This window comes from Lactuca virosa, chromosome 2, assembly GCF_052849685.1.
Source record: "Lactuca virosa cultivar CGN04683 chromosome 2, Lactuca_virosa_CGN04683_v6, whole genome shotgun sequence".
Lineage (NCBI taxonomy): Eukaryota > Viridiplantae > Streptophyta > Magnoliopsida > Asterales > Asteraceae > Lactuca > Lactuca virosa.
Genome location: NC_136427.1, coordinates 79,909,153 through 79,935,182, shown reverse-complemented (window position 1 = coordinate 79,935,182; position 26,030 = coordinate 79,909,153). Strand labels below are relative to the sequence as shown.

Genomic DNA, 26,030 nt, shown 5'->3' with positions numbered 1-26,030 from the left:
TTGTTTTTGTTACGCGCTTGGTCTCTGTCTTACCTAAAAATACTATTATTTAAATAGGGAAAAATGGTGGGGTAGGTAAGGTAAGGTGGGAGAGGTGGGGTTGGGGGTATGTTTATTTAAATAAATTAAAAAATCAAGGGAAAAATAGTGTTCTTAGGTAAGACAGGGACCTAGCGCATAACAAAAACAAACAGTAGGAACCTTCCGAGTTAAAAAAATAAATTAAGGACCAAATGTTCAAATTACCTAAACCTTAGGGACCATTCGTGTAATTTACTCTATTTTCTTAAAGTGAAATAAGTACATAATTAGGGAAATAGAAGTAGACATTAGAATTGATAAATCAATATGAACCACGAAGAACTAATGGGCCTAATAAAAATCTCAATCTATTTGGCCCATCAAAACCAAGATCAACCCGGTGGGTCCATTACATCGCCATTTTTCTCTCTCATCTGGAAGCTTTCACAATAGTCTCCTCAACCTTCAAGACAAGCCTAGAAATATTTAAAGGGGTTTTTTTTTATAAGTACCACTCTTCATTTTCCAATTCCACCCATCTTGATTTGACTTTTTGTCTTTTGTTGTTTTTTTTTTGTTTTTTTCATATTTTTAATTTTTTTAATTATTATTATTATTAATATTATTATTATTATATTTTGATTATTATTATTATTATTATTATTATTATTATTATTATAAATTTCACACAAAATTTTAACATTCGGATGACATTATAAGTTCAAACGGCTATATAAAATCGGTTTTTAAATATTTTTTTTATATTTTTTAATTACGGACAAAAAAATCGTACGAATTTTATAATGTCGTGCGAATTTATAATGTCGTGCGAATTTATAATGCTTACCGAATTTTAAAATGTCATCCGAATTTAATAGTAATAATATTAAAATATAAAATAAAAGGAAAAAAAATCAAAAACAAAAAGGAAAAAAAAGAAAAAGAAAAAGAAAAAGAAAAAAATAATGTCAAATAAAAAATAAAAAGTTGATTTGATTGATATTAGGGGGTAAAATTGGTTAAGGGGTAAAATTAGTTAAGGGTACTTATAGCACAACCCTATTTAAAATTACTTATAGCACAACCCTATTTAAATACCACTCGATCACTTTTTCCCTCCTGTAAATAATGATCTCCTATCGTCCCTCCAGATTCATAAACAAGAGAACTTGCGAGTTGCGAGTAGCGATTTGATAGTGTCACAATCCAAAGATCAAATATTTGTCTAAAGTTTCAGTCATGTCGATCATTCCAAGTTTCTTTACAGGCAGAAAGAGCAACGTATTCGATCCCTTCTCCCTCGACATCTGGGATCCTTTCCAGGGCTTTTCAAGTGTCCTCAACAACCTACCCGAATCATCACGCGAAACAGCAGCAATCGCCAACGCCAGAATCGATTGGAAGGAGACGCCGGAGGCGCACGTTTTCAAGGCGGACTTGCCTGGGCTGAAGAAAGAGGAGGTGAAGGTGGAGGTTGAAGAAGGAAGGGTGTTGCAGATAAGCGGAGAGAGGAGCAAGGAACATGAGGAGAAGAACGACAAGTGGCATAGGGTAGAGAGGAGCTCCGGGAAGTTCTTGAGGAGATTCAGGCTGCCGGAAAATGCAAAAACGGAAGAGGTGAAAGCTAGCATGGAGAACGGCGTGCTGACGGTGACCGTGCCCAAGGCGGAAGAGAAGAAGCCGGAAGTGAAGTCCATCGACATTGGTGGGTAAGTTTCTGGAGTGGCAATGTGGTAATTTGGTATTGAATTGTTTGTTGTAATAATTACAGAAGTTTGAGTATTTGAGTTGTTGGATTGTTGTACTCGAATAAGATGATGCAATTTGAGTTCCTTTTGTAATAATATATTTATGTGATATTGAATTGTCTGTTTGATAAGTTTATAAAGTCTTGTATAAGATTATCTTTTACATGGTTGGGGTGAGTAATTTACACAAACATAATTTTCAAATATTTTATGGGTTAATCAGTAAGATGATCAACCGCTGATTTTAGAAATAATTTGACAGAAATAATTTTGTCAAATGATGCTAATTTTATTTTCATTGCTTAACTGTTGGGTGTGGATCTTTAACATGAATGGCACAAGTTCGTGGAGTATTCTAGAATTTGCGATGCAAAGAGCCTAATGATTAGCAATGCATTGACTAATTGATTGAGTCGGGTCAATATTGTTTCAAATAGGACCGGGTTAGTTAAAATCGCAACTAATTATAAGTACCTGTAACGGGAAAAGTAACTGATAAGGCTTCTACGGCTTCTGTATCTTTTCTTGTTATTAATTCGTTGGGCCGGAATGAATATCCATGGGAAAACATAGTTCTTCCAAACCCATTGAGGGCCTTTGACCATATCCCAAGTATTTGCTTGAACTTTTAAACAAATCTAGACATCACTTGACCGGTTCTGAAAAATATCAGGAATGAACTGGTTTGCAATGACCGGTTCTGAAAAATATCGGTGCTAATCAAATATTTTTTAATAGAAAAAACCCAAAATCGAATCCATAAAACCAAACAAAAAGACCCAGAAAACTAAACTGAAAAAGACACATGCAAGTACCATGAGACAAGACCGAAAAAAGAAAGACCATGATTGGCCCAGAAAGACTGGATCGAGAAAAAACCGGACCAACAGTTCAAGACTATCTGATACTGATCTGAAAAAGGTTAGATCTTTTCAAAAGATCCAGACCCAAATAGAACGAACATTTCTAAGACCGACTCGAGACCTCAATGTGCAGGCCTAAACAACTCTCAGAGATCTACAATTATATATGTAGGTACAACCCTTGAATGCAATGTTATAGTTTTTGGATAGTATACGTAGATTTGATTTCCAACTAAACCGATATTGAGTTACTAGAAATCATTTGTATGTGGATTGCAGGGACGAAAAGTGAGAAAATTACATGATTCAGTAGTCGTCGTCTCCATAAAAGAATTGTGATCAGATGCTATGGATTCTCATTGCCACCTTATCTTTTTTGCCTGAGATATTCATGAACAGAAGAAAATGCTAACATGAGGAAGGTTGAAAGCAAACTAGTCAAGATCAGGATCTTACATAAAATTGTTTTACATTTTTAAGATCCTGATCCTAAGATTGGATCGGGATCCAAAGATCCTACAAAAATAAACTAATTTCCAAATTTGCTTGCTAGGTCTATTTTAGGCACTACCTATTATAACTTGAAGCTGATTAAGACATTGATGGTGGAGTTTCCTTTAACTTGTTAAGTATGAACCATAATTTTCTTTTAGAACGACAACATTAATAGATAGGTGTTAAACTAAACTGTAAATGAAATTGATTAAAATGATCCAAAGGTGTTTTTGATCATTTTCAAAGACCATTAATGTAACTTCAATTAGAAAAGCAAATTAGGAATCGTATCATAGCCTGTAAAATATATAAAACGGAAGGTAGGAGCTTCAGAATGGAACGCTGTAAGTTGAAATTAAAAGGATTGATGGTACCCCTCCTAACCATCTAAAATAAGAAATGTTTATGTTGTTATTTACATAAAACAATATGTAACGTATATAAACTAGATTTGGTTGTTTTAAAATTAGGACTTACTTTTTTAGGTCAAGACCACCACGTCACCTCCTCATAGACCACCTCGTCACCTCCTCATAGCTAGAGGCGAGGCTAGTGTATGCAAAAGTGGGTCACTAGACCCATCTAAATTTAAAATTTTTACAAGTTAATATATAAAAAATATTTAGGACTTACTTTAAAATATTAAAGGACCTACCTTAATAGTCTCACATCGACTCCAAACAGAAAGTGTTGAAGAGTTTTTCATTATAAATAGATGCTTCATCTTTTATAGTTCAGACCATAAGCGCCATAAGTTTGCTTGCTGAGCTTTGGTTTAGACCGAGTACCACCATGTCCAAGGTGGTATTAGTCAATTTTTTTTTAGGAATGTTTGATTTGAGCTCGGTCTTTTTCACTACTAGTTTTTATACATGTTGAAAAAGTCATTTTTTTGGTTGAACTAACCCGGTTAAAATTGATTACAGAACCATGTAATTTCTATTCTAGACTCGTCACTTCTCAGGATTATAACATAGACGTACATCAAGAGAACCAAGTATGTAGCCTGTACTTTAGCTAAAAAGGGGAACCTTGGGATTAGCTTCTATTACATCTTGTATAATCGCTTTGAACTATAAAATCATCTTGAAAAATAGTTGATTGATTTTTAAGCCATCACTTTTATTTATCTTCACAACTAACATAATCATAACATGTTTAGTCGGTAAAAACATTGGCACATGATGCGTATTAGTTGATGCAACTCAAAAATGAAACATAATTGGCAAAAAAACAAAACATCATTACATAAATCTATAAATTTTTTGAAATAACTAGTGTCGCACCTTAGAGAGAAACATAATTGCATATTTAGTATAAATTATGTTGTACAAATTAAGAAAAATATAAAATGCCGTTGCATAAACAAACATTTTATCCTGCAACAATTTACATTAATCATAATATAATTTTGGACTTTCAAACCCACAAGTTTTTAAACCAATAACTATAACAATAATTTTGGATTTTTTAGGTTCGATTAGATTGTTTCCAAACTTTTTCAGTTTTTTTTTCTTTTTCTTTTAGCTTTAAAAAAACAGCAAACGAATAAAAAGACTTGTTAAAGCAATAACCGATGAAATCAGAAAGAAGATATTTGATCAATTTCACAATATATAATAGCAAACGACATTGTATAAATTTGTACCTAACACAACTAACTCGCTTACAACTGATACTAGAAATATCTTAATCTTAATAAGTTAATATAATAAAGAAATTATATATGTTATAAAAACAATTTTCTAATTTCAAAACATACCCCTACCGTTATGCACTTTCATTGAAAAATCTACCAATTATAGCAACTGTCATCCAAATACAAATAAATTCTCACTGCTATAATTTAGTAGTTTTTTTGAATAAAAAGTTGTAATAAGAAAAAATAAATTAAATTATTGTGATGCTATAATTGGGCAGATTTTTCAAAGTACAAAATACCTTACTAACAAAGAAAGTAAAGCAGAATGCTATAATAAACAAAAAATATATATATAACTAATGTATCTGATATATAAATCACATAACAAACAAATAAGCAACCTTTAATCTAATTTCAAATAGTAACCAGATAACTAAATATTGTATATATGTACGAAAACATCTAAACAAAGTATCGATTAATAAAAAAAAACACAAAATAACAAGTAATTCCAAAAATCATTCTGCTTCAAGTGCAGCAATTTCATACCTAACTTCTTCCAAATGCTCATTAATGGTGGTGACTGCATCTTGAACTCCTTGAATCGCTTCCTTCATTGCATTATCATATTCTGCATCTGCTTCTGCTTCTTCTGTTCCTGCAGCTTCTGTTATCTCATGAACATGAACACATTCATGTTGCATATGATTTTTAAATTTGCAGTTTTCATGGCTCACTAAACGTTCTGAAGGGCGTCCAGCTTTTTTCAAAACTTGAATTGCTGCTGTCTGTTTTTTTCACAATGAACAGAGTTAAGATAATATAGAATCACTGAAAAAGAACAAGAATCGAAGTTTCACTGAATGTATTGAAGATTATTTGTGTGATTTAAGAGTGATAAGCAAGTATAGAAACCGCAGGGACTCATACTGTAAATTAGTTTTATTGTAAAAAATATCAAAACGTGGACCTAAAGTGCAGAACATTGCAAACTATAGGAACTAAAAGTGTAAGTCACTCATTTCTTGCTAACTAAAAACTACATGGACCAAATGTTTAATACGGGGACCAAATATGTAATTCATGCAAAACAAAAACTTCAGGGACCAAAAATGTAATTCTGGAAAATTTAAACTATAGGGTCCAAAAAGTGTAAGTCACTTATTTCTTGCAAATTGAAAACTACACGGACAAAGAGTGTAATTTTGGAAAAATAAAATTTCAGGGACCAAAAATGTAATTCATGCAAATTAAACACTTCAGGGACCAAAAGTGTAATTCTGGAAAATTTAAATTATAGGGTTCAAAAGTGTAAGTCACTCATTTCTTGCTAACTAAAAACTACACGGACCAAAAGTGTAATTTCGGAAACTTAAAACTACAGGAACCAAAAATGTAAATCATGCAAACTAAAAACTTCAGGGACCAAAAATGTAATTCCGGAAAATAAAACCAAAAAAGTGTAAGTAACTCATTTCTTGCAAATTAAAAACTACCCAGACCAAAAGTGTAATTTCAGAAAATTAAAACAACAAGGACCAAAATGAAATTCATGCAAACTAAATACTTCAGGGAGCAAAAATGTAATTCCGGAAAATTTAAACTATATGGACCAAAAAAGTGTAAGGTGCTGATTGTTTTTTCGAAGCGAAAATTCTTGAACTCTGCGGACCACCTCTGCAATAAGAGGTGGAACAAACGGCTGCAGCCCATAATAAGAAGCATGTTTGTTTTTTAACATCTGCAGACTGCTACAGTAAACTAAAATTTAAATAAACTAATTTTATAAACTGAAAATAGTTTTCAACATCGAAATTTAAATAATTCTAGTCTTAAAACATTGAAGGAATACTAAAAAGAACATGTAAAAAAACAAAAATATAAAACTTACAAAAATATAAAAGAAGCTAACAGCTTTATTCTAGAAAAAAACTAATTTTAAAAAACATAAAAAAGAAAATAATAAAAAAAATTAAGAAAAAATTGCAAACGATGTCTACAAAGTTCGTAAAAAATTACGCACGTTAAAAAAAATGAAATTGAAACTGAAAATATTATTAACAGAAACGGTAAAAAATTAAAGTTTTTTTTTTTTTTAAAATCAAGTTAAAAAAGTTGTGAAAAATATATAAGAAATTGTATCAAATCCGTAAATAAAAGTTTAAAAAAATCTAAGTTTTTAAAAAAAATAAAAGTTAAAGAAAAAAAAAGATATACCAAAATTCTAAAAAAAACACTTTAAAAAAATGAAAGCTGAAGAGGTTTGAAGAGGCAAGTCAAGTGCTGCGCCACGCAGCACACGCGCAGAGGTTTTGCAGTCTGAAGTCTTCCAAAAAACAAACTGCTGCGAGAGGGAAAGTGTTGCGCGTGTGCTGCGCCGCGCAGCAGAAAGTGGTTTGAAGAGGTTTTTTTAAAAAAACAAACAGCACCTAAGTCACTCATTTCTTGGAAATTAAAAATTACTGATAAGCCCCAACTAATCCTAGAGTGCTTTTAGTTGATTTGCTTTAGTAGAGTTATTCTGTTATCTTTTGGCTGTAGGGGTAGTTTAGTCTTTTTGGTATTATGGCTGTTATTGGCTGTTTTGTTAGTGGGAACAACACCTGATGATGTTGCTGTTATACCCTTTTGTCTTGTCTCTAGTGGTAGTATATATAGTCCTTTTGTTTTAGAGAGTTGGTAGCTAAGAATTAATCTGTAAGAGAATTTTGTTCTTCTTTTGGAGAGACCATTCCTCTCGAATGAATGGAAATCTATCTTTAATTCTATCCTAGTTTGAGTATCAAATCAAGAATGTATCAGGGTCTATCAATTGGTATCAGAGCAGAGCAGTTGATGCTGAGGAAGAAATGACAGCAAGAAGACTAGACTACTTGGAGGAAGCTACCAGGAAAGTGCAAGACAGACAGCAACAACAGAAACTGTGGAACCAACAACAAGCTAGAAACCTGGAAGAAATGACGATCTTCCATAAGGATATGCTCGAAATGCTGAAGAGAATAGACCAGCTCTTGGATGAGAAGGCAGGGCTCCTCACCGGAGATGGAAGAGATGGGATTGGAACATCAGAAGAAGAAGGGAACACAACTACGCAACAAAATGAACAACAACAACAATCAAGGGCTCTAGAAGATTTGAGGATTAGCCACAAGGAAAGAGATGAAGAGAAAGAAGCAGAGATAGCTAAATGGAAAAAGTACTACTGCTCGGAGGAAGGAATGGAGGTTGAGAAGGCTAACTGGATAGAGATTTATTACTCTGCCTTGAAGGATGAAGAAGAAGTATCATCGGAAGTTTCTGAGTCGGAATTGGAATCCGAGTCAACCCCGCAGCTCCCACCACCAGTGCTGCCGCCGACACAACCACCACGGCCGTCGCAGACGCCATCATGCCCTCCACCGTTGCCGCTTCATTCACCATCACTTTTGCCACCACTGTCATCTACACCACCATCACCACTGTTGTCTCCACAACCTCTAAGAATCAAGAACAAAAAAGAGGATGCAACTCTGAATGTTAGAGACTCAAAGTTGTTTGGGAAATGCTGGAAATCCCCGTGTTCGACGGTAAAAGCTTCTGGAGCTGGATTATTCAAGCTAGAAGGGACTTTTCCTTTCACAAATCGACAGAAGGGAACGTGATAGAGGCTGCGATGAGATCTCTTGTAGGTGATGCATCTCTTGGGTATGATTGGGAGCACGGAAGGCGACCCATAAGAGATTGGGAAGCGCTTGAGGGATTGCTTCTTCGACGATTCCGATCGTCAAACGGCGGAGGAGAGCGACGGTTGGCGCTCTGGCAGGTTGAAACGCAAACGGAAATCCAACGGAGCGTATTAGTGAGGACGGCTCCGTTAAACTTAGGTCATTACAGAAGTGGGCCTAAAAAGAATAATGGGGCCAAAATGAGAGTGTTGGGCTCGAAGTTGGATCAGATAAGAGACTTCGACTCAGGTATGACAATCAATAAAAAATTAAGCCCATACCTCATTAAATCTACAGCGAGAAAGTTAGCCCAACATCCGGGCGAGATACCACCATATCGCACCTCCCCCATTTCTCTGTCGATCATAACACAATCGACAACCTCTCTCTGTACCTTCGCCTCTTTCTTTACCGGGGCACGTACGACGCTGTTGTCGTCAGCGTCGAACTCTTCCAAAATCTTAGAAGCCATCTTGACTCTCCAATGCAAGGATAATTTTTCTAGGGAACGATTGGAGTTGTTTGTAGTGTTGGAAGATGCAGTAAGTCATGATCTTTATCTTAATTACCTAAGTAAACAGGAAGGGAAGCTATTTTCTCAATGATCATGGCCCGTTTGTAAGTCGGCCCTATGTGATTTGGGAATCAGTTATCAATTAAAAGGTTTCAAAAGAGATGGTACAACTGATCCTACTCTGTGGATCTTCCCAGGATTAGTTTGTCTTCCACAACACTTTCCTGACTACAGGGACACAGCAACACAGTATTCTAGCTTCGCAAACAAGTATGGTGGGGCTGGAATAGCTCTAATAAAGAGTTTTTATGTTCCTGTGAAGCAAGATCATCTTGAAATTCATCTGTTTTGGGCTGGTCAGGAGACTTGCTGCATACCTGAACAAAGAGAACATGGTCCTTTAATTTCTGTCCTCAAAGTTACTCCTGGGTTCAGGGTAGAAAACTTTTATTTTCTTATTCGTCTACTCAAAAGTAATTATTCTCAGATACTTAAAAAGATCGTGGGGACTGGAAACTGACTCCACCTGTGAAGACAATTTACCAAGAGAATTCCTTGTTGGCTAATGGGGAGAAGCTCATAAGAAGTTCACGAGCTGAGGTAGAATTTGATGGTGTGTTGGAAATATTCAAGGATATCATACAGAAGAAATGGGCTCTGGTCAAGATATTGATCAAAAATTCAAAAGCTGATGCAACAAAGGAAACACCTATGCTTATTGTTTATAATTCTGTATCAATGGTTGATCTTAAAGCTCACCTGTTCTTATCCTTATCAGGTAGGGTCTGTTTTGGTCTTCAATCTGATCAAGGAATGATCACGTCATCTGCTGCTATCATGACTTCTAGGATACCCTTGATGGCAGCAAAGACTAGTCAAATAGACTTGATATTGGTTGGAAGAGGTGCCTACCTTCCACAGATGAATGAAAATGCTGATATTGCTCAGTGTGCTTGCAATATACCATTAGATGATGAGTCGTCCTTGTCACATTTGTTGACGGGTATTGTTGACTTAAGAGCTGTCATTGACCAAAGAAAGTTTGATGCTTTGACCTTTGAGACATTTAGAGTACGTATAGAGAAGCTTATTCAGGGGAAGTATTTGCAACCTTGTGAGATGTTTGATCACAAAAAAATTGAGATCACAAATACTGCAATCGAGGAGCATGTTGTTGGACAGTTGAAGGAATATAAAAGGAAGAAACTAGTTTCAACCACCGAAGAAGAGTTAAATGTTGAAGAGACTAAAGAGGAACTTACAAGACATGAGTTTGTCCAAAAGAAATTGAGGGATTTACTGAGTACCAGATGGATCTATTCTTCGGTTCACCTTGAGGACAAGGTGAAAGTTTGGGCGGCCCGTATTGATAAGCCGCAACTAATCCTAGAGTGCTTTTAGTTGATTTGCTTTAGTAGAGTTATTCTGTTATCTTTTGGCTGTAGGGGTAGTTTGGTCTTTTTGGTATTATGGCTGTTATTGGCTGTTTTGTTAGTGGGAACAACACCTGATGATGTTGGCTGTTATACCCTTTTGTCTTGTCTCTAGTGGTAGTATATATAGTCCTTTTGTTTTAGAGAGTTGGTAGCTAAGAATTAATTTGTAAGAGAACTTTGTTCTTCTTTTGGAGAGACCATTCCTCTCGAATGAATGGAAATCTATCTTTAATTCTATCCTAGTTTGAGTATCAAATCAAGAATGTATCAGGGTCTATCAATTACACAGACCAAAAGTTTAATTTTGAAAAAGCAAAACTACAGGGACCAAAAATGTGATTCATGCAAACTAAAAACTTCAGGGACCAAAGATGTAATTCCGGAAAACTAAAACTATAGAGACCAAAAATGTCTTTTATAAGGTGAAAAAGCTACCAATTATGGGGTTGTTTCTTTTTATTTCTCATTAAGTTCGGTACGGGTAAAGTGGTTAAAAGAGTATTGAGGAATGATGCTTGTCTGGATAAAGTGAATAAACTGACTGAACATGACAAAATGACCATTTTACCCTTACATTACAAAAAAAAAAATAAAAAAAAACCACATTTCACAATATTCATCAACTTTAACATGAGAGGAATTGTGAGGAAAAAAGAAGGGAAAATAGGTAAAGGATTAGTGTAAATTACCAGATGCAGCTTTTGCTTCTCTTGTACTTGAACAGATCTCATTATAGAAGCTAAATCATTTCTTGAATAACTGGGACTCAGAAATATCGACTCCAATGCAAGCACCTGTGAATAAACTTTCATCAACTTAATTTCTTTTCAATGATGAGGGTGAGGAGGGCATTTATGTCTTTTCACAAATGAGAAGAGGGAAGCTATATGTTGCTTACTTGTTTGGAACAGTCATTAAATTGAAGTGTGATCTCATTGCAAAGTTGTTGGTAAGCAGAATCTCCCAATTCAGTAAAGCCCCTGTTAACCAATGGTATGTTAGATAAGTTAAAACATTTCAAGAGTTTATGTTCTTCAATGAAAAAAAATAACTCTTTGGCTTTGTTTCAGAAAATAAATAAATTACTATTCACTATTTATTCATTCACGTCTAATTCATTTATGACATCGTATCATATAGACATATACTTCATCAAATCAGAGCCAAATTGTATGAATATTACTGCAATCATAGATTTTGACAACACTATTTCAAATAGATAGCATAGAAGGATGTTAATCATGTACAAAGCCCTAATTTCCAATTGTTGAATGTATAGCCTACCCCCAACTCGTTTGGGATAAAATATTTGAATCGTAGTTTTACTTGTAATTACTTGTTTGATTCATGTAAGTGGTAGTATTAATTTTGAAATAGATCATGTATTAATCCCTAATTACTGGAAAAAACGAAATCATAACAAATCAATATTTGTCAAAAGAAAAAAAATTCTAAAAACATGAAATTTAAACAATGAAAACGCAATGTTTCGCAATCGACATCCAAAGCTAGTTAGATATCAGTTTTTCCGAACGATAAAATATATTGATCTAGTAATATTGCAGAAATTGAAAATATACAGAAACAAATATCCAAAAGTTTTTGAAAACGAACTTTTTGAGTTTTGCGTAGGCTTCCGCTCGTCGCTGCTGAACTCCGAGAAATTGGCGAAGCAAAGAGACGATTTCGTGGTGGTTGGAGCCATTTTGATCAACGTCCATGCCTTCTGATATTCTCACTTTCTTCTCGAAATCTTCCATGCGTTTCCTTTTTCCCTTCGGTACATTCCGTAGTAGGGAACCATGGGTCGGTGCTTGGCCTCGACTTTATTCCTCTTTTCCCTTTGTCCAAGGAAAAGAAACTATACTAACAAAAATTATATATTTATGATTAAATATAATAAATAAAATAAAGAGTAAATTGCAAAAATGTTCATATGATTTAGGGTTTTTGTCATAAAAGCCCCCAAATTTACATAAAAAAACCGGTTATGCCCAAAATCGATTTTTTTTGCCACAGATGCCTAACATTTGCCCCTCATGTTTCATTTTAATGTTTTATACCGGTTCCCCTTTACCAACCGGTTACATCCCCATTTGCAACCGGTAACATTGTTAAGCCCCTCTCCTCCGTTTCTCCTCCGTTAACACTCCATCTGTTGAAGCATTCTCATTGTCTGAAGCTAGGGTTTTTCAAGAGGTAAGAAATTAGGGTCTGATCATGGTTTTTACGAGAAATCATCTCCATTAATTGCTTACTTTTCATGATAATGGTTGCGATTATGCAGGGGTTAGAAATGGGTTCTTCAGACGATGGTTACGACGACCCATTTGTTGGAATTTACGAGCCATTTTCCGGGTTAAATGAGATGGATTTTGAGCTGCACGGGATTTACATGGATCATGAACCACGACAGGAGTTTGTATCAAGGCTTGATAAATGTAAGGATCATTTTCTTAACATTCTACTTTGTGATGCGAACATTAGAAATGCAAGTATGACTGATGAGGTGAAAGATCGAGTGGACCATGGTAATGATTTGCAAAATGATGAGGAGGCAGAGGAAGAAGTGACTAACAAATACAAAATACATGATCCAAATGTTAGGTGGGATAAGATTGAACCTAAGTTAGGGGACGTGTTCGAATCACCTGCACAACTGAAATTCTGTATGACAAACTATGCAGTAAATGGAGGGTACCAAATATACTTTCAAAAGAGTAACAATAGAAGAATTGTTGCAAGATGTGGTAAGAGACATGAAGATAATAAATGCCCTTTTAGACTTTATGCAGCTTGGATGTACAATGACAGAACCTTCCAGGTTAAGGCAATGAATTATGAGCATCTTTGTTCTAGAGTGTTTAAATTTGGGTCTATTGTTACCCTGGAATGGATTGGAAGACACTATGTTACTGAGATAGCAAATAAGCCCAAAGTTAAACTTAGGGAGATGATCAGTGACATCAAACAAAGGTATAGATGTGTGGTATCTATAGGACAGGTTAGAAGGGCAAAACAGTGGGCAAAAGAACTGATTGAGGGTAAATTAAATGAACATTATGCAAGAATTTGGGATTATGCCCAAGAGTTGTTGAGATCAAACCCCGGGTCTACATGCAAAGTTGGTGTTACTAACAATCCAGATGATAAGAATTATTTTAAAAGGTTTTACATATGTTTCAAATCTTTAAGTGTTTGCTGGAAATTAGGGTGTAGGAAGGTAATAGGGTTGGATGGATGCTTCTTAAAGGGCCAGGTAAAAGGTGAATTACTCACAGCCATAAGTAGAGATGCTAATAACCAGGTGTTCCCAATAGCTTGGGCTGTTGTTGATGTGGAAAACAAGGATAATTGGACCTGGTTTCTGGAGCTTCTGAAGGATGATCTTGACCTTGGTACTGGTGTAGATTTGGTTGTTATTTCTGATCAACATAAAGTAAGTTCCCTTATAATCATAGTATATTTCAATTTGATTATTTCATTATGGTTATAAATACTAAGATAATATGTTTGTTCACAGGGTTTGCTTGAATCTGTTAAGGTTATTTTGCCACATGTGGAGCACAGGCAATGTGCTAGACACATTTACATGAGTGTAGGGTTTGCTTGTGAGGTAGTGGAGAATGGTATTTCAGAGTGTTTCAACTCCATAATTGTAGAAGCTAGGAAAAAACCTTTGATTACAATGCTTGAAGAGATAAGGATATACATAATGGACATGTTTTCCTTTATGAATGATGAATGCAGTAAATGGAAAGGTAATATATGTCCAGAGGTGATTAAGAAGATGAATCTTTTTGGAAAGAACTTTAGGTAAGACACAAAATAATTGTTTCTTTTTCTAACTGTCATTACAATTGATATATAATGACTAATACATACTCTTTGTCTTCATGCAGGCTTTGGTTAGTAGTGCATAGCCTAGGAAATGTATTTGAAGTGAGAAGAGCATGTGCTAGTTACAAGGTAGATTTGGAGGCCTAGGAAATGTGATGTAGCTGGATCCAATCCACATGTTTCTGTACCCACTCAGTCTAGTCAACAAGCAAGTCAACAGGGCAGTCAACCACCTATGACATCAACTGCAACCACTCAACCTAGTCAACAAGCAAGTCAACAGGGCAGTCTACATGCTTCAAGTTCTAACACTGGCAAAAAAAATGAGGAAATTAGGTTTAAGAGGCCCAAGTTTCAGATTTGGTGACATTGCATCTGTGGGTGCTCAGTCAAGTGAAGTAACTGTCCCAGATGTTAAAAGGAAGAAATTGGCTGTAAGAAGGCAAAATAGGAAGTCAACAACCAAATTTCAGGATGAAGTCAACAACCAGGTTCCAAATGAGGTTGCTCAAGCTCCTTCTCTTAATGATGTTCCTTTGGTGAATGAGATGATAGAAGAGGAAGAAACTGAGGTGTCAGTGAAGGTGCCAGAGCCAGTTTTTAATGAAGTTCATTTGGTCAATAACCAAGTTCCAGTTGTTAATGATATTCCAAAAAATGTTGCTCAAGTTCCTGCAGTTAATGGTGTTCCTTTGGTGAATGAGGTGATAGAAGAGGAAGATGCCATTATGGTGCTAGAAGAAGAAGAAGTTATGGTGCTAGAAGAAGAAGCAGTTGATGTTCCAGTAAAGGTTGCCCAAGATCTAAAACAAAGTCTTGATGAAGTTGGAGATGCAATTGATCAAATTCTTGGTTCTGGAAATGAATCAGATGCATTTGATGTTCCATTGGTGAATGAAGGTGGTGAAGAACCTGAATTCACTGAAGGACATGCATCAGATGTTCTCCCAGATAAAATCAAGATAAGTGTTGAAGGAATAGCAAATTTACTTGAAGCAAGATATTCCATGGCTGAAATTGAAAGCATGGGGTGGTTGGAAATTGAACTTGATGACACTCCACCAGTTGAGATGGTAATTTATTAACCTTGTAATTTTAATTTTAAATATATGTTTTTTCCCATTTATATGATATGGTAATTTATTAACCTTGTTATTTCTTGCATCAGGACTTAAATGAGGATGAGCCTGATGTTGATGAAGGTGAAGCTGACTTTGTAAATGATGTTCTAAATGATGGTGGTGTGATTGAAGGTGAAGGTGAAGCTGACTTTGTAAATGATGGTGGTGTGATTGAAGGTGAAGGTGAAGCTGACTTTGTAAATGATGGTGATGTGATTGAAGTTGAAGGTGTTGAAAATCAAGATGATGGTGATGTGATTGAAGGTGAAGGTGTTAATCATGGGAATGAGGCTGCTGGTGATGTTCTAAATAATGAGGTTGCTGATGATGGGAATGTGGCTGATGATGAAGGTCATCTGATAGTGCCTAAGACAAGGAAAAGAAAGCCATCAGAGAGTATCACTAAACTAAAGCTTAAAAAGGCAGTTTTTGATAAAGATAAGGGTGGTTCCACATGTTCAAATCCAGTGAATCTGGAGTAGTTAGTTATGTATATGGGGGATTTAGGTGGGGATGGTATACTTGGGCATTTGCACAGGAAGCCCTTTTTGGTACATTTTGTACATCTTAGTTTATACACCCACTAAGTGCACCTTTCATCCAATTGTTCTCATGTACCTTTTGGGTTGCCTTTTTGGGATATATTTTTGGCAATTTGGTAAAAATGGATGGATGGTACATGTTAGTTGATCTTTTGTAATATTTTGTAATGGTACATGAATATGATGTAATGAATCCCCTCATTATGGTTATAATATGTTTGTTAAGTTTGTTATTTAATATTATGTTTTTTTATCCATACCATTAGCATCTATATTATGTATCATTTGTAACTACAGTTAGCCAATTTCAGCATTGTACTTTACCATTTAGCAATTTAATCTATATTATGAACCATATGTTTGTTATGTTTACCATTTGCATTTCACAGATAATTTGTATTTTACCATTTCACAGCATTGTACCATTTCATAGCATTGTACCATTTCACAACATTGTACCATTTCATCATTGTAGTTTACCATTTGCATTTCACAAATAATTTGTATCTAAAATCTTCATCCAAAACAACAGTTACTAGCCAATTTCAGCATTGTACTTCCATTTGCAACTAAAATCAATCCAAACATTCTACCAAAAGCCAAGTCGATCCAAACATTCTACCAAAAGCCAATCCAAAATAATTTACATCTTCAAAACAACTATTGTCACCATTACCAAAATAAGAACTAAGAGACCTACAATTATTTCTACCAAAGTCTTCAACTATCCATGCTCCTGCCCCTGCCCCTGCTTTGTGTGAGTTGGGTCGATAATGTGGCCATCTTCTTCATTGTACCATTTGAAAAAACCACAGTCCTCTTCTTCCACCTAGAAAAACAATAATTTGTATGAATTACATACCTTTTTTCAAGGTTTCTCAAGAAATTTATAAATTAGGGCAAATTGTTTACCTTGTAATTAGGGCACCCGTAAAACTTCTATTTGATCCTCTTCTGTGTATAATTTGCATGCATGAAGGCAACCTGTGATGATTGGTCTGTTTGATGTCGGTAGAGGAAATCTTAGAACAGTCTAGGATGTGGGTTACGCGGTGGTTGGTAGTATATGGTTTATTTGGGACGAATTGGAATTATCAGGTCGAGCCTTGGGGAAAGGTACAGGTAGGTGTGAAAGGTAGTATTGGGCCCGTACTACTGGAAGAACAGGACCTGTACCCAAGCCAATGTTAGATCTGACAACTTGAAGGAGGGCCGGTGTGGAGAGATCCGTTTTATGAAAATCCTGATTGTTATGATTTATGATATTCCAGTTCAGCATGGTAGTGACACGTTTCGGGATGGGAGGATCAGGATCGGGATCTGGATCCGGGAATGGATCGGGTGACACCACATACGAGGCCTGGGTTACTAGGGGCATCCTTGACGCTACCCCATTCATTTTTGGGACGGTTAAGGAGGGCATAATGGAGATCATGGAGGAGAGACTCAGATCATTTAGGACTGAGATTGCTGCGGGTCAGTGAAAGGACCCACACTTTCATAGTTGACAATTGTTACTCCGAAACATGCTACTTGCATATTCATAAAAACAATATTTTATATTGATAAAGCGGTTACAAACTACTGGATACAAACCAACTATTTCAAAGTGTTATATATTACATAACTCCCCAGGATTCTATAGTTTTATACATATTGGAGTGCAAAATACAATAGTTTCAAACTATTCGAAAATCTTCTATCAGTACAATAGTTTCAAACTATTCAAAAATCTTCTACCAGTATCTAACTATATTGGAAGCTTATCTCCTGCAAATTAGTTAAACATTGAGAGGGGTAAGCGGTGATGCTTAGTGAGTTCAATAATAGATACAATATAACGTTATGCCATATATATACTTCAATATGCCAGAAGCAAAGAAGAACAAGGAACAACAAGGGCATAATGCGAAAAGCTTTCCATATCAATCAATGAGACATAACAATTTCCATACTTGATATAAAATCAATAAAGTTTCAGCACAAATGGCACAGAAAATGCTCAGGAATATCATTTTGCTAGAATATTTAGGATTTCAGCCTTATCTTAGCATACTACCGAAGCCAAAGTGATGCCTATGTCATACACTTCGTGGTCAACGCTTCATACCAATACCCAAGTGATGCTTATGTCATACACTTCAAGTCAGAGGTACAACCTTGTTATAAAAATAGCAGAAACAACAACTCAAGATGATAACATGGAAAAGCACATAACACGTATAACACATAACATACAATTATTCCTATATATTAAACTCACCGTGAAATAACCGGGGGTCAAAATAGTAATTCGGGCAGCACTTCGGCTCTAAATATGACTTTCTTCGATGAAAACCGGGCTCTGCGAAGGTAGAGCTTCGAAACCGAAAAAATAAATTTTTCGGGCTTCTCGGGAATCTCAGGGCGTGTTTCGGGCTTTGGAATAAGTACCGGGGCTTCGGGGGAAGTCAAAATGGCTTAAAATAAAGTTTAGGGGTGAAAAAGGGGCAAAAATAAACTCTTACCCAGGAAGTCTCGCACCTCCCTTATATAGGGTGCGAGACCGACCTTCGGATCCGAGAAGAGATGAGTCAGCGGACACGCGGCGTCAGCAGAGCGAAGCAGGTGGCAGGCTGCGAGGCCTCGGTTCGGACAGGTGTGCGAGGCGCGTCGGAAGGCTACTGGTCGCGAAGTTGGTCGAATCCGGAAGCGACACGCGGGTACTGTTCATGCGAGGGTGAGTCATGGATCGGACACGGGGATTGGGCCGCTGCTCGGATGAATCAGAAGGCAACGCGTCAGCAGCTGGGTCTTCGGCTCAGACAGGTGGCGCGATGACTCACCGAAATCAGCCTTATCCTTGCGAGATTTCTCGGAAATTGTGCCCCGACCTTTAAAATCCGTAACTTTTGCATACGGGCTCCGTTTTTGACGTTCTTTATATGCACGCGTAGAGAAAATTATGCTCTACAACTTTCGTTTAGACTTTGTCGGAAAATTTTGACTTTATTTTTATATTATTATTTTTAACAGACCGGGACTGGTAAATCCGTTAAAAATTCATAACTTCTTCATCCGACGTCTGTTTTCGTCAGACTTTTTACCGTTGTACTGCTAATGACGAGACCTTCGATTCTCGTTTAGGTTGTGTCGGCTAAAAATCACTCGATCTAAAATTCGAGTTTTTAGCTGTCTACTGCTAAGCTGAAACTTGTAAAAATCATAACTTCCTCATACGAAGTCGGATTTTGGCGTTCTTTTTATCAAAATTCTCGGTTTAACGAATACTACGACTTTCATTTAGATCACTAAGGCTAAAAAGTAGTTTATCAAAAACTCACTTTTTACGTCATTCGGCACCGTGCCGGTTTTATCGCAGATCTTCGATTGGTCATAACTTCTTCGTTATAACTCGGATTTCGACGAGGTTTTCGCCCACATGTTTCTAACGAGATTATCTACAACTTTCAATAATAAAATTTTACATATTTCAAATTTTATATTTTCGCTAAATTTCACTATTTGACTTTTAATTGGAATCTCATAAGACTTCCAATAATTTATGAGTGATTCTAAACATAGTTTTACCTTATTTCTAGTAAAAACTATCTGTTAGAACTCAACACTCAATTTCACATAATATTTCATAATATTTTTAACTTTTTGGATTACATAACACGATTTCAAAACGTGTATGTTACAAATACCTCCTCCTTTTGAGGATTTCGTCCCCGAAATCACATCGATTTAAAATAAATGGGGATATTTCGCTTTTATCTCATTCTTATTCTCCCAAGTATAGTTCGGGCCTCGATGGTGCTTTGAATCTTTATGATTGGGTGAGAAGTGATGTCTTCAGTTGTGCGAGAAGTAGAATCAATGCCAGCCATGATTAGGGTTTAGAAGCTTTGAAGAACAGAGAGAATTTGGGTATTTGATTTCTTTTGTGAGCGTAAAAGGATAAAGAATCCATAAATACCCTTTTTATATGTAACCCTTAATTTGAATTGAACGCGGGATATGCATTGATTGAAATCTGACGTGGCACCTTAAACGTCGCACCAGTCTGCCAATAAAGTTGCCATGCGTCAAAAAGTAACTGTCACGTCGCTTTGAAACCAGGAAACATCTCATCACACAGTCTGTTCATATCTCTTCATGGAATAGTAACCGTCATCAACCTTCGGATGGAGGTTAAGCTCTTTCGTCTTTGGGTTTAGAGACGAAGTCATTTGCTAGACTTTCGAAATCATCAGCCTGAGTTGGTAGTACTCAGAACCTCAAGGATTTCGTGTGTGCTGTGTGCCAAAGAATAGACAAGAAACAAATTAACGAAAATTTGGATCTGTAATGTCAAAAAAAAAATTTCGACACAAAAGCAGAGAAACCCCGGGCAAAGGTTGCTTCATTAATTATCAAGAGAGATAATCAACTGCTTGTGTATGTTCCCGTGAATTACAATCGAATACTTGTAGAGAAGTATCGAATGGCTTCTTTTGTTAGGCTTAGTGGGTGGTTTATAATTTCGTTACATATCATCCTAAACATAAGGTGAGTAATTGTAACAGAAATTACTTGTTTGACCAGTGTAGTCAGTGACAAGAATGCTTTGAAATATTTTGAGAGTGACTTTGAAAGCAAATGAAACTCATACAAATATCATATTCATAAAAAAAATTATTTGTTCTGGATCCTGTTGGGTAACAAACATCGTGGGTTTCGGTAGTTTGATCAAGATCACACATAAGAATAGAATATGGTTTTGAGTTTCGAAAAATGGTACTGAAACAAATGTTTCGTCAGATCTGGAACATAGTTCCCCGTCAATTCCTTATTAAGATAGGTAGGTGGGTTTCACTTTCATCACGGCCTCATGATGTCAGATCATTAACACAAAATTTTGATATATCTAAATCTTGATGGGTTGAATCAAAGATCTCTTGGATATATGTCTTCGTGTGTGCAAGTGTAAGAAATTTTGTGATGAAAAAGATTGGTTTTGAGTAACAAATTGTACCTCTGTTATTTTCGGACAAAACAGATAACTCTTAACTCATGTGAGAAGAGTAAGGTAGCTCAAACGACTAATGTGAATATAAGCCTGACTTGGGAAGAAATTTTCGTATGAAAGATTTCATTAAGGCTTTCATAAACACACATTGAGTCTTCAAAGGCTTGGGTCAACATGCTGCAGTATGCTTCTAGGGACAGTCGAACTAGTACATAGTTGTCGAAAGTTTACCTTTCCAGAGAAACACAAGCATGACCCTTTAAATAATGTTCGTGTTATCTGCACAAAGAAAAAGAAACAAAGAGAGTAACAAAAATCTTTGAGTTTTTGTAAATTTTTCGAAAAATGAAACAATTAACAAAAGAAAATATTTTTGGTATTTTGGATTTTTCGAAAAGAGAACTACAAAACGAAAAATAAAATCTTTTTGGAGTTTTTGATTTTTCGAAAAGAAAACTAAGATACAAACTTATGAAAAACAATTTTTACAAATAAACGAAAATTTGTAAACAAACTTCAATTCACCATTCTTACGAAAATGTTGACAATCTAACGAAAATTGGACAACTTTACGACAATTTGACAAACTAACGAAATTTTTTTACCACACAACCAACATGCAAATTGTCGAATTCGAAGCGTGTCGAAGCGTTGACTATGAACAGTAACCGCTGAACGACATCGTATTTCCTCTGAATCGACACATTTGTATAACACACCTTTGCTATACATTCGAAATCCGTCCTGGAACTAAACTCGCTTCAATCATTCCCAATCCTATCAAAATTCGAACAAATGATTTTTCATCTAAAGCTTTTGTAAAAATATCAGCAAGCTGATCAGTTGTCTTTACAAAATGAACTTCAATGTTTCCATCTTCCACATGATCTTTGATAAAGTGATAACGAAGAGCTATATGTTTTGTTTTCGAATGTTGTACTGGATCATGACAAATGCATATAGCACTTTGAGAATCACAGTACAATGGAATATTTTTCATATTCCCAGCATAATCTCTCAACTGACTTTGAATCCAAATAATTTGAGATGTACAAGCAGCAACTGCTACATATTCGGCTTCAGCAGTAGAAATCGAAACACATGTTTGTTTCTTCGACTGCCAACTAACCTACTTTCCATCCAATAATTGACAACCACCACTTGTACTTTTTCGATCCAATGTACACCCTTCTAGATCTGCATCTGAGAATGCCTGAATGAAAAATCCTGTTTTTGAAGGATACCACAATCCAAACAAAATTGTTCCCTTGAGATAACGAAAGATATTCTTCACAGCTGTTAAATGTGGTTCTCGAGGAGTTGCTTGATACCTAGCACAATTACATACAGAAAACATGATATCAGGTCTACTTGCAATAAGATAAAGCAATGAACCTATCATGCTCCTGTATAAGGTAAGATCAACCGCAGGCGATTCTAACGAAGGTGTGGGCCTTGTGCCAACAGCCATTGGTACTCTTAACTTCGTGCTATTTGTTAATCCAAACTTTTCGAGCAAATTCCTTGTATATTTCTCTTGATTGATGAATATGCCTTCTCTGTTTTGACATATGTTTAAGCCAAGAAAATTATTTATTTTACCCATCATGCTCATTTCAAATTGGCTTTTCATCAAATTTTCGAATTCATTAGACAAAGCAGGGTCAGTAGAGCCAAAAATAATATCGTCAACATAAATTTGAACAAGCATCAGATGACACCCAACTTTCTTTCGAAATAATGTGGGGTCAACTGATCCTTGCTTAAATTTTGACTGTTTTAAGAAACTGGTAAGTGTTGCATACCATGCTCTTGGTGCTTGTTTTAACCCATATACGACTTTATCTAAAATATATACATGATCAGGATGCATTTCATTTACGAAACCTGGAGGTTGTTCTACAAAAACCGTTTCTTCGAGTTCTCCATTGAGAAAGGCACATTTCACATCCATTTGATAGACATCAAAATCCTTATGAGCTGCATATGCTAAGAATATTCGTACAGCCTCAAGTCTTGAAACAGGGGCAAAAGTTTCTTCATAATCAATTCCTTCTTGTTGCGAATATCTTTTTACAACTAATCGTGCTTTATTTCGTACAATATTTCCATCTTTGTCGGTTTTGTTTTTGAAAATCCATTTTAACCCGACAATTGAAACATTTTCAGGTTTAGGAATTAATCTCCAAACCTTGTTTCTTTCAAATTCATCCAGTTCAGATTGCATTGCAACAACCCAATCTGAGTGTTCCATTGCCATCTTAACTGTCTTTGGTTCAATTTTAGATATGAAAACATTGAACATGCAAAATTCTTGATGAGTATTTAATACCTGATTCTTCGCACGAATCTGAGCTCTTGTTAATACTGCATCTTGAGGATTTCCAATGACTTGATCAATTGGATGAGTCTTTGTCCATTTCTCTAACGGTGGATAAGCCGGATCAAAATCCAAAGGTGCATCTTCGTACATCTCTTCATTTTCAGATCCTACAACAGAAAGATTATCATTTAGATCATGAAAATCATCATTTTGATTAAAATTTATTGTTTCATTCTCTTCCTCAACACGATTATCATTTTGATGCTCCCCCTCAACTAGATGCTCCCCCTCAACAACAACATCCATTCTCCCATTCTCCCCCTCGAAAGAATGCTCCCCCTCAACCAGAGTATTCGAATCCAAGTGCTCTCCTTCTACTGGTTATCAAGCATACTTTCGCCAAGTCCAAGAGAATTCGTTGTTGAATTAACATCTACTATGTTTTGAGGAATTTCCAAGTCATCATTATGCTTCAAAGATTCAAAGTGATGATTATCATTCGCATGAACTTCAGCATCCACAACCCTATCAGGAATACCAAAAATTAAATCATAATCAAAATCAGATGAAGTTGATTCTTCAGTTTCATCAGATGATTCATTAATAATTGGTTTTTGTTCAAATTGCTTTTCAACTTGTTTGACATAATAATCATCGAAAGTAAGATTGAAAGTTTCTTCGATTTTTCTTGTTCGTTTATTTAACACTCTGTATGCAACCGAATTGTGCGAATATCCCAAAAATATGCCTTCGTCAGCTTTAGCTTGAAATTTTGAAAGGTTATCTTTAAGATTCATTATAAAACACCTGCAGCCAAAAACATGAAAGAATTTGACATTAGGTTTTCGATTATTGATAATTTCATACGGAGTGATATTGAATCGACGATGAATGAAAGATCGATTTTGAGTGAAACAAGCTGTCGAAACTGCTTCAGCCCATAGATATTGAGGAAGATTCGCACATGTCAACATAGTTCTAGCTGCTTCACAAAGTGACCTATTTTGTCTTTCAACCACACCATTTTGCTGCGGTGTATAAGGCGAAGATAAATTATGCGAAATTCCTTTTTCTGTTAAGTACGAATCCAACACATGGTTCTTAAACTCAGATCCATTATCGCTTTTGATCTTTCGAACATTTTTCTTCAGACTCAACTCAATCTTCTTAATAAACTCGATCATTGTTTGAGCAACCTCAGATTTTAACCTGAGAAAATATACCCAAGTAAAGCGTGAAAAATCATCAACAATAACCAAAACATACCGTTTCTTGTTGAGAGTTTCAACAGTCGATGGTCCACAAAGGTCAATGTGTAGAAGTTCCAATGGTTCTATAATTTTCGAATCTATCACAATTGGATGGCCTTTCCTGTGATGTTTTCTTTGTTCACAAGCTGCACACAAAGTATCATTATCAAATTTTAGTACAGGTAAACCACGAACAAGATCATCAACAACCAATTTATTTAAGTTTCGAAAGTTTAAATGTGATAAACGTCGATGCCATAACCAGCTGATGTCAGATGAAGCTTTCGAAAGTAAGCACACTGAGGGTTTCCCAATGATTGGTTTGATATCAAGAGTAAACATGTCACCATGTCGTTTGGATTTGAGCAAGACTTTGTTAGTTTCAACATTTGAAATGATGCTGCCTTCTTCGTTAAACACCACTTGATTGCCAGTGCCCACAACAAGTTGGGAACACTTATCAAGTTATGTTGAAGACCTTCGACATAAGCAACGCGATTAACAGTGAATTTTCCATTCGTGACTTTACCATAGCCTTTCACCTGGCATTTGTGATTATTGCCAAACTTCACAACTCCTGCATGCTCCAAGCTGCGAAAATCTCTTAGGTTTTCCCTTCGTCCAGTCATGTGACGTGAGCAACCACTATCAATATACCATTTCTCATCATATTGCTCGTCACATAGTACCTGCGATCAATGAAAGAATTTAGGTACCCAAGGCTGTTTGGGTCCTTGGAAATTAGTTTTGAAAACAGAATGAAATGAAGAACTTTTAACCCAATCACAAACTTTAGTTTTTAGACTATCAATTAAGTCCACATCATTATTTAAAGAAACTGAAACATAAGTTTTTGTTAGTTTGGAAAATGTCACTGACACATGCCTTCGTATTTGTAGATTGAGTATGATCAAGCTTGTCTTTCGAAACCGGTTGCCAAGTTTTAACCGAAACATTCGAATCTTTTGATGACGAGCTTTCAGTTGACGAAGAATTCACATAACTCTCATAGGCGTCGTGAATTTGTTGTTGAGAATATTTCCTGGATTGATATTTTCGACCTTTTCCTTCAAGCCAATGATCGATGTTTTTGTCACGAGACAACCCTTTTGTGTACGAAACTTTGAAGGTTTGTTTTCCTATAGGATTTGGAAAATTCGGTTTTTGTGGAAAGAAATCAACATTTGATTTAGGTCTAAATGCCATAGCATATCGACTTCCATCATTGTTGCCAACACTTTGAGTTTGAGAAAATCGATTTGGAGATTTTTGTTTTTGAGAAAACCTTGTTTGTTGATTAGAAGAAAATCGTTGATGTGATTATTGATATTGAACATTCTTTGATGTATTTTCGTTATTTCTTGAAAAAGATGAGTTTGAAACTTTCGAAAAATTTGTTTTTGATTGAAATTCAGATTTAGATTTATTTGTTTGAGCGGGATTTTGCTTAAGATCTGAATATATTACTGAATGAGAAGACTTGTTTTCAACAGATTTAGTCTTTTTGTTGTCAGTTATTTCCAAATTCAACCCATTAT

General features: G+C 35.7%; 3 protein-coding genes across 3 annotated transcripts; 2 read left to right on the top strand and 1 right to left on the bottom strand.

Moving 5' to 3' along the window:
* Positions 1-1,152: 1,152 nt before the first annotated feature.
* Positions 1,153-1,900, top strand: LOC145159205 (17.8 kDa class I heat shock protein-like). Its single transcript, XM_079078142.1, has one exon. It carries the CDS (start codon positions 1,261-1,263, stop codon positions 1,732-1,734), a length of 474 nt encoding a protein of 157 aa, XP_078934268.1. The 5' UTR covers positions 1,153-1,260; the 3' UTR covers positions 1,735-1,900.
* A 3,262-nt stretch (positions 1,901-5,162) lies between these two features.
* Positions 5,163-12,264, bottom strand: LOC145159204 (DNA repair REX1-B protein). Its single transcript, XM_079078141.1, has 4 exons — positions 12,038-12,264; positions 11,322-11,403; positions 11,113-11,217; positions 5,163-5,557 (listed from the first exon to the last, which is right to left on the bottom strand). The coding sequence occupies exons 1-4, from the start codon at positions 12,181-12,183 to the stop codon at positions 5,288-5,290; spliced, it is 603 nt and encodes a 200-aa protein (XP_078934267.1). The 5' UTR covers positions 12,184-12,264; the 3' UTR covers positions 5,163-5,287.
* Positions 12,265-12,692: 428 nt separating this feature from the next.
* Positions 12,693-14,410, top strand: LOC145157534 (uncharacterized). Its single transcript, XM_079076560.1, has 3 exons — positions 12,693-13,862; positions 13,947-14,239; positions 14,326-14,410. Exons 1-3 carry the CDS (start codon positions 12,693-12,695, stop codon positions 14,408-14,410), a joined length of 1,548 nt encoding a protein of 515 aa, XP_078932686.1.
* Positions 14,411-26,030: the final 11,620 nt, after the last annotated feature.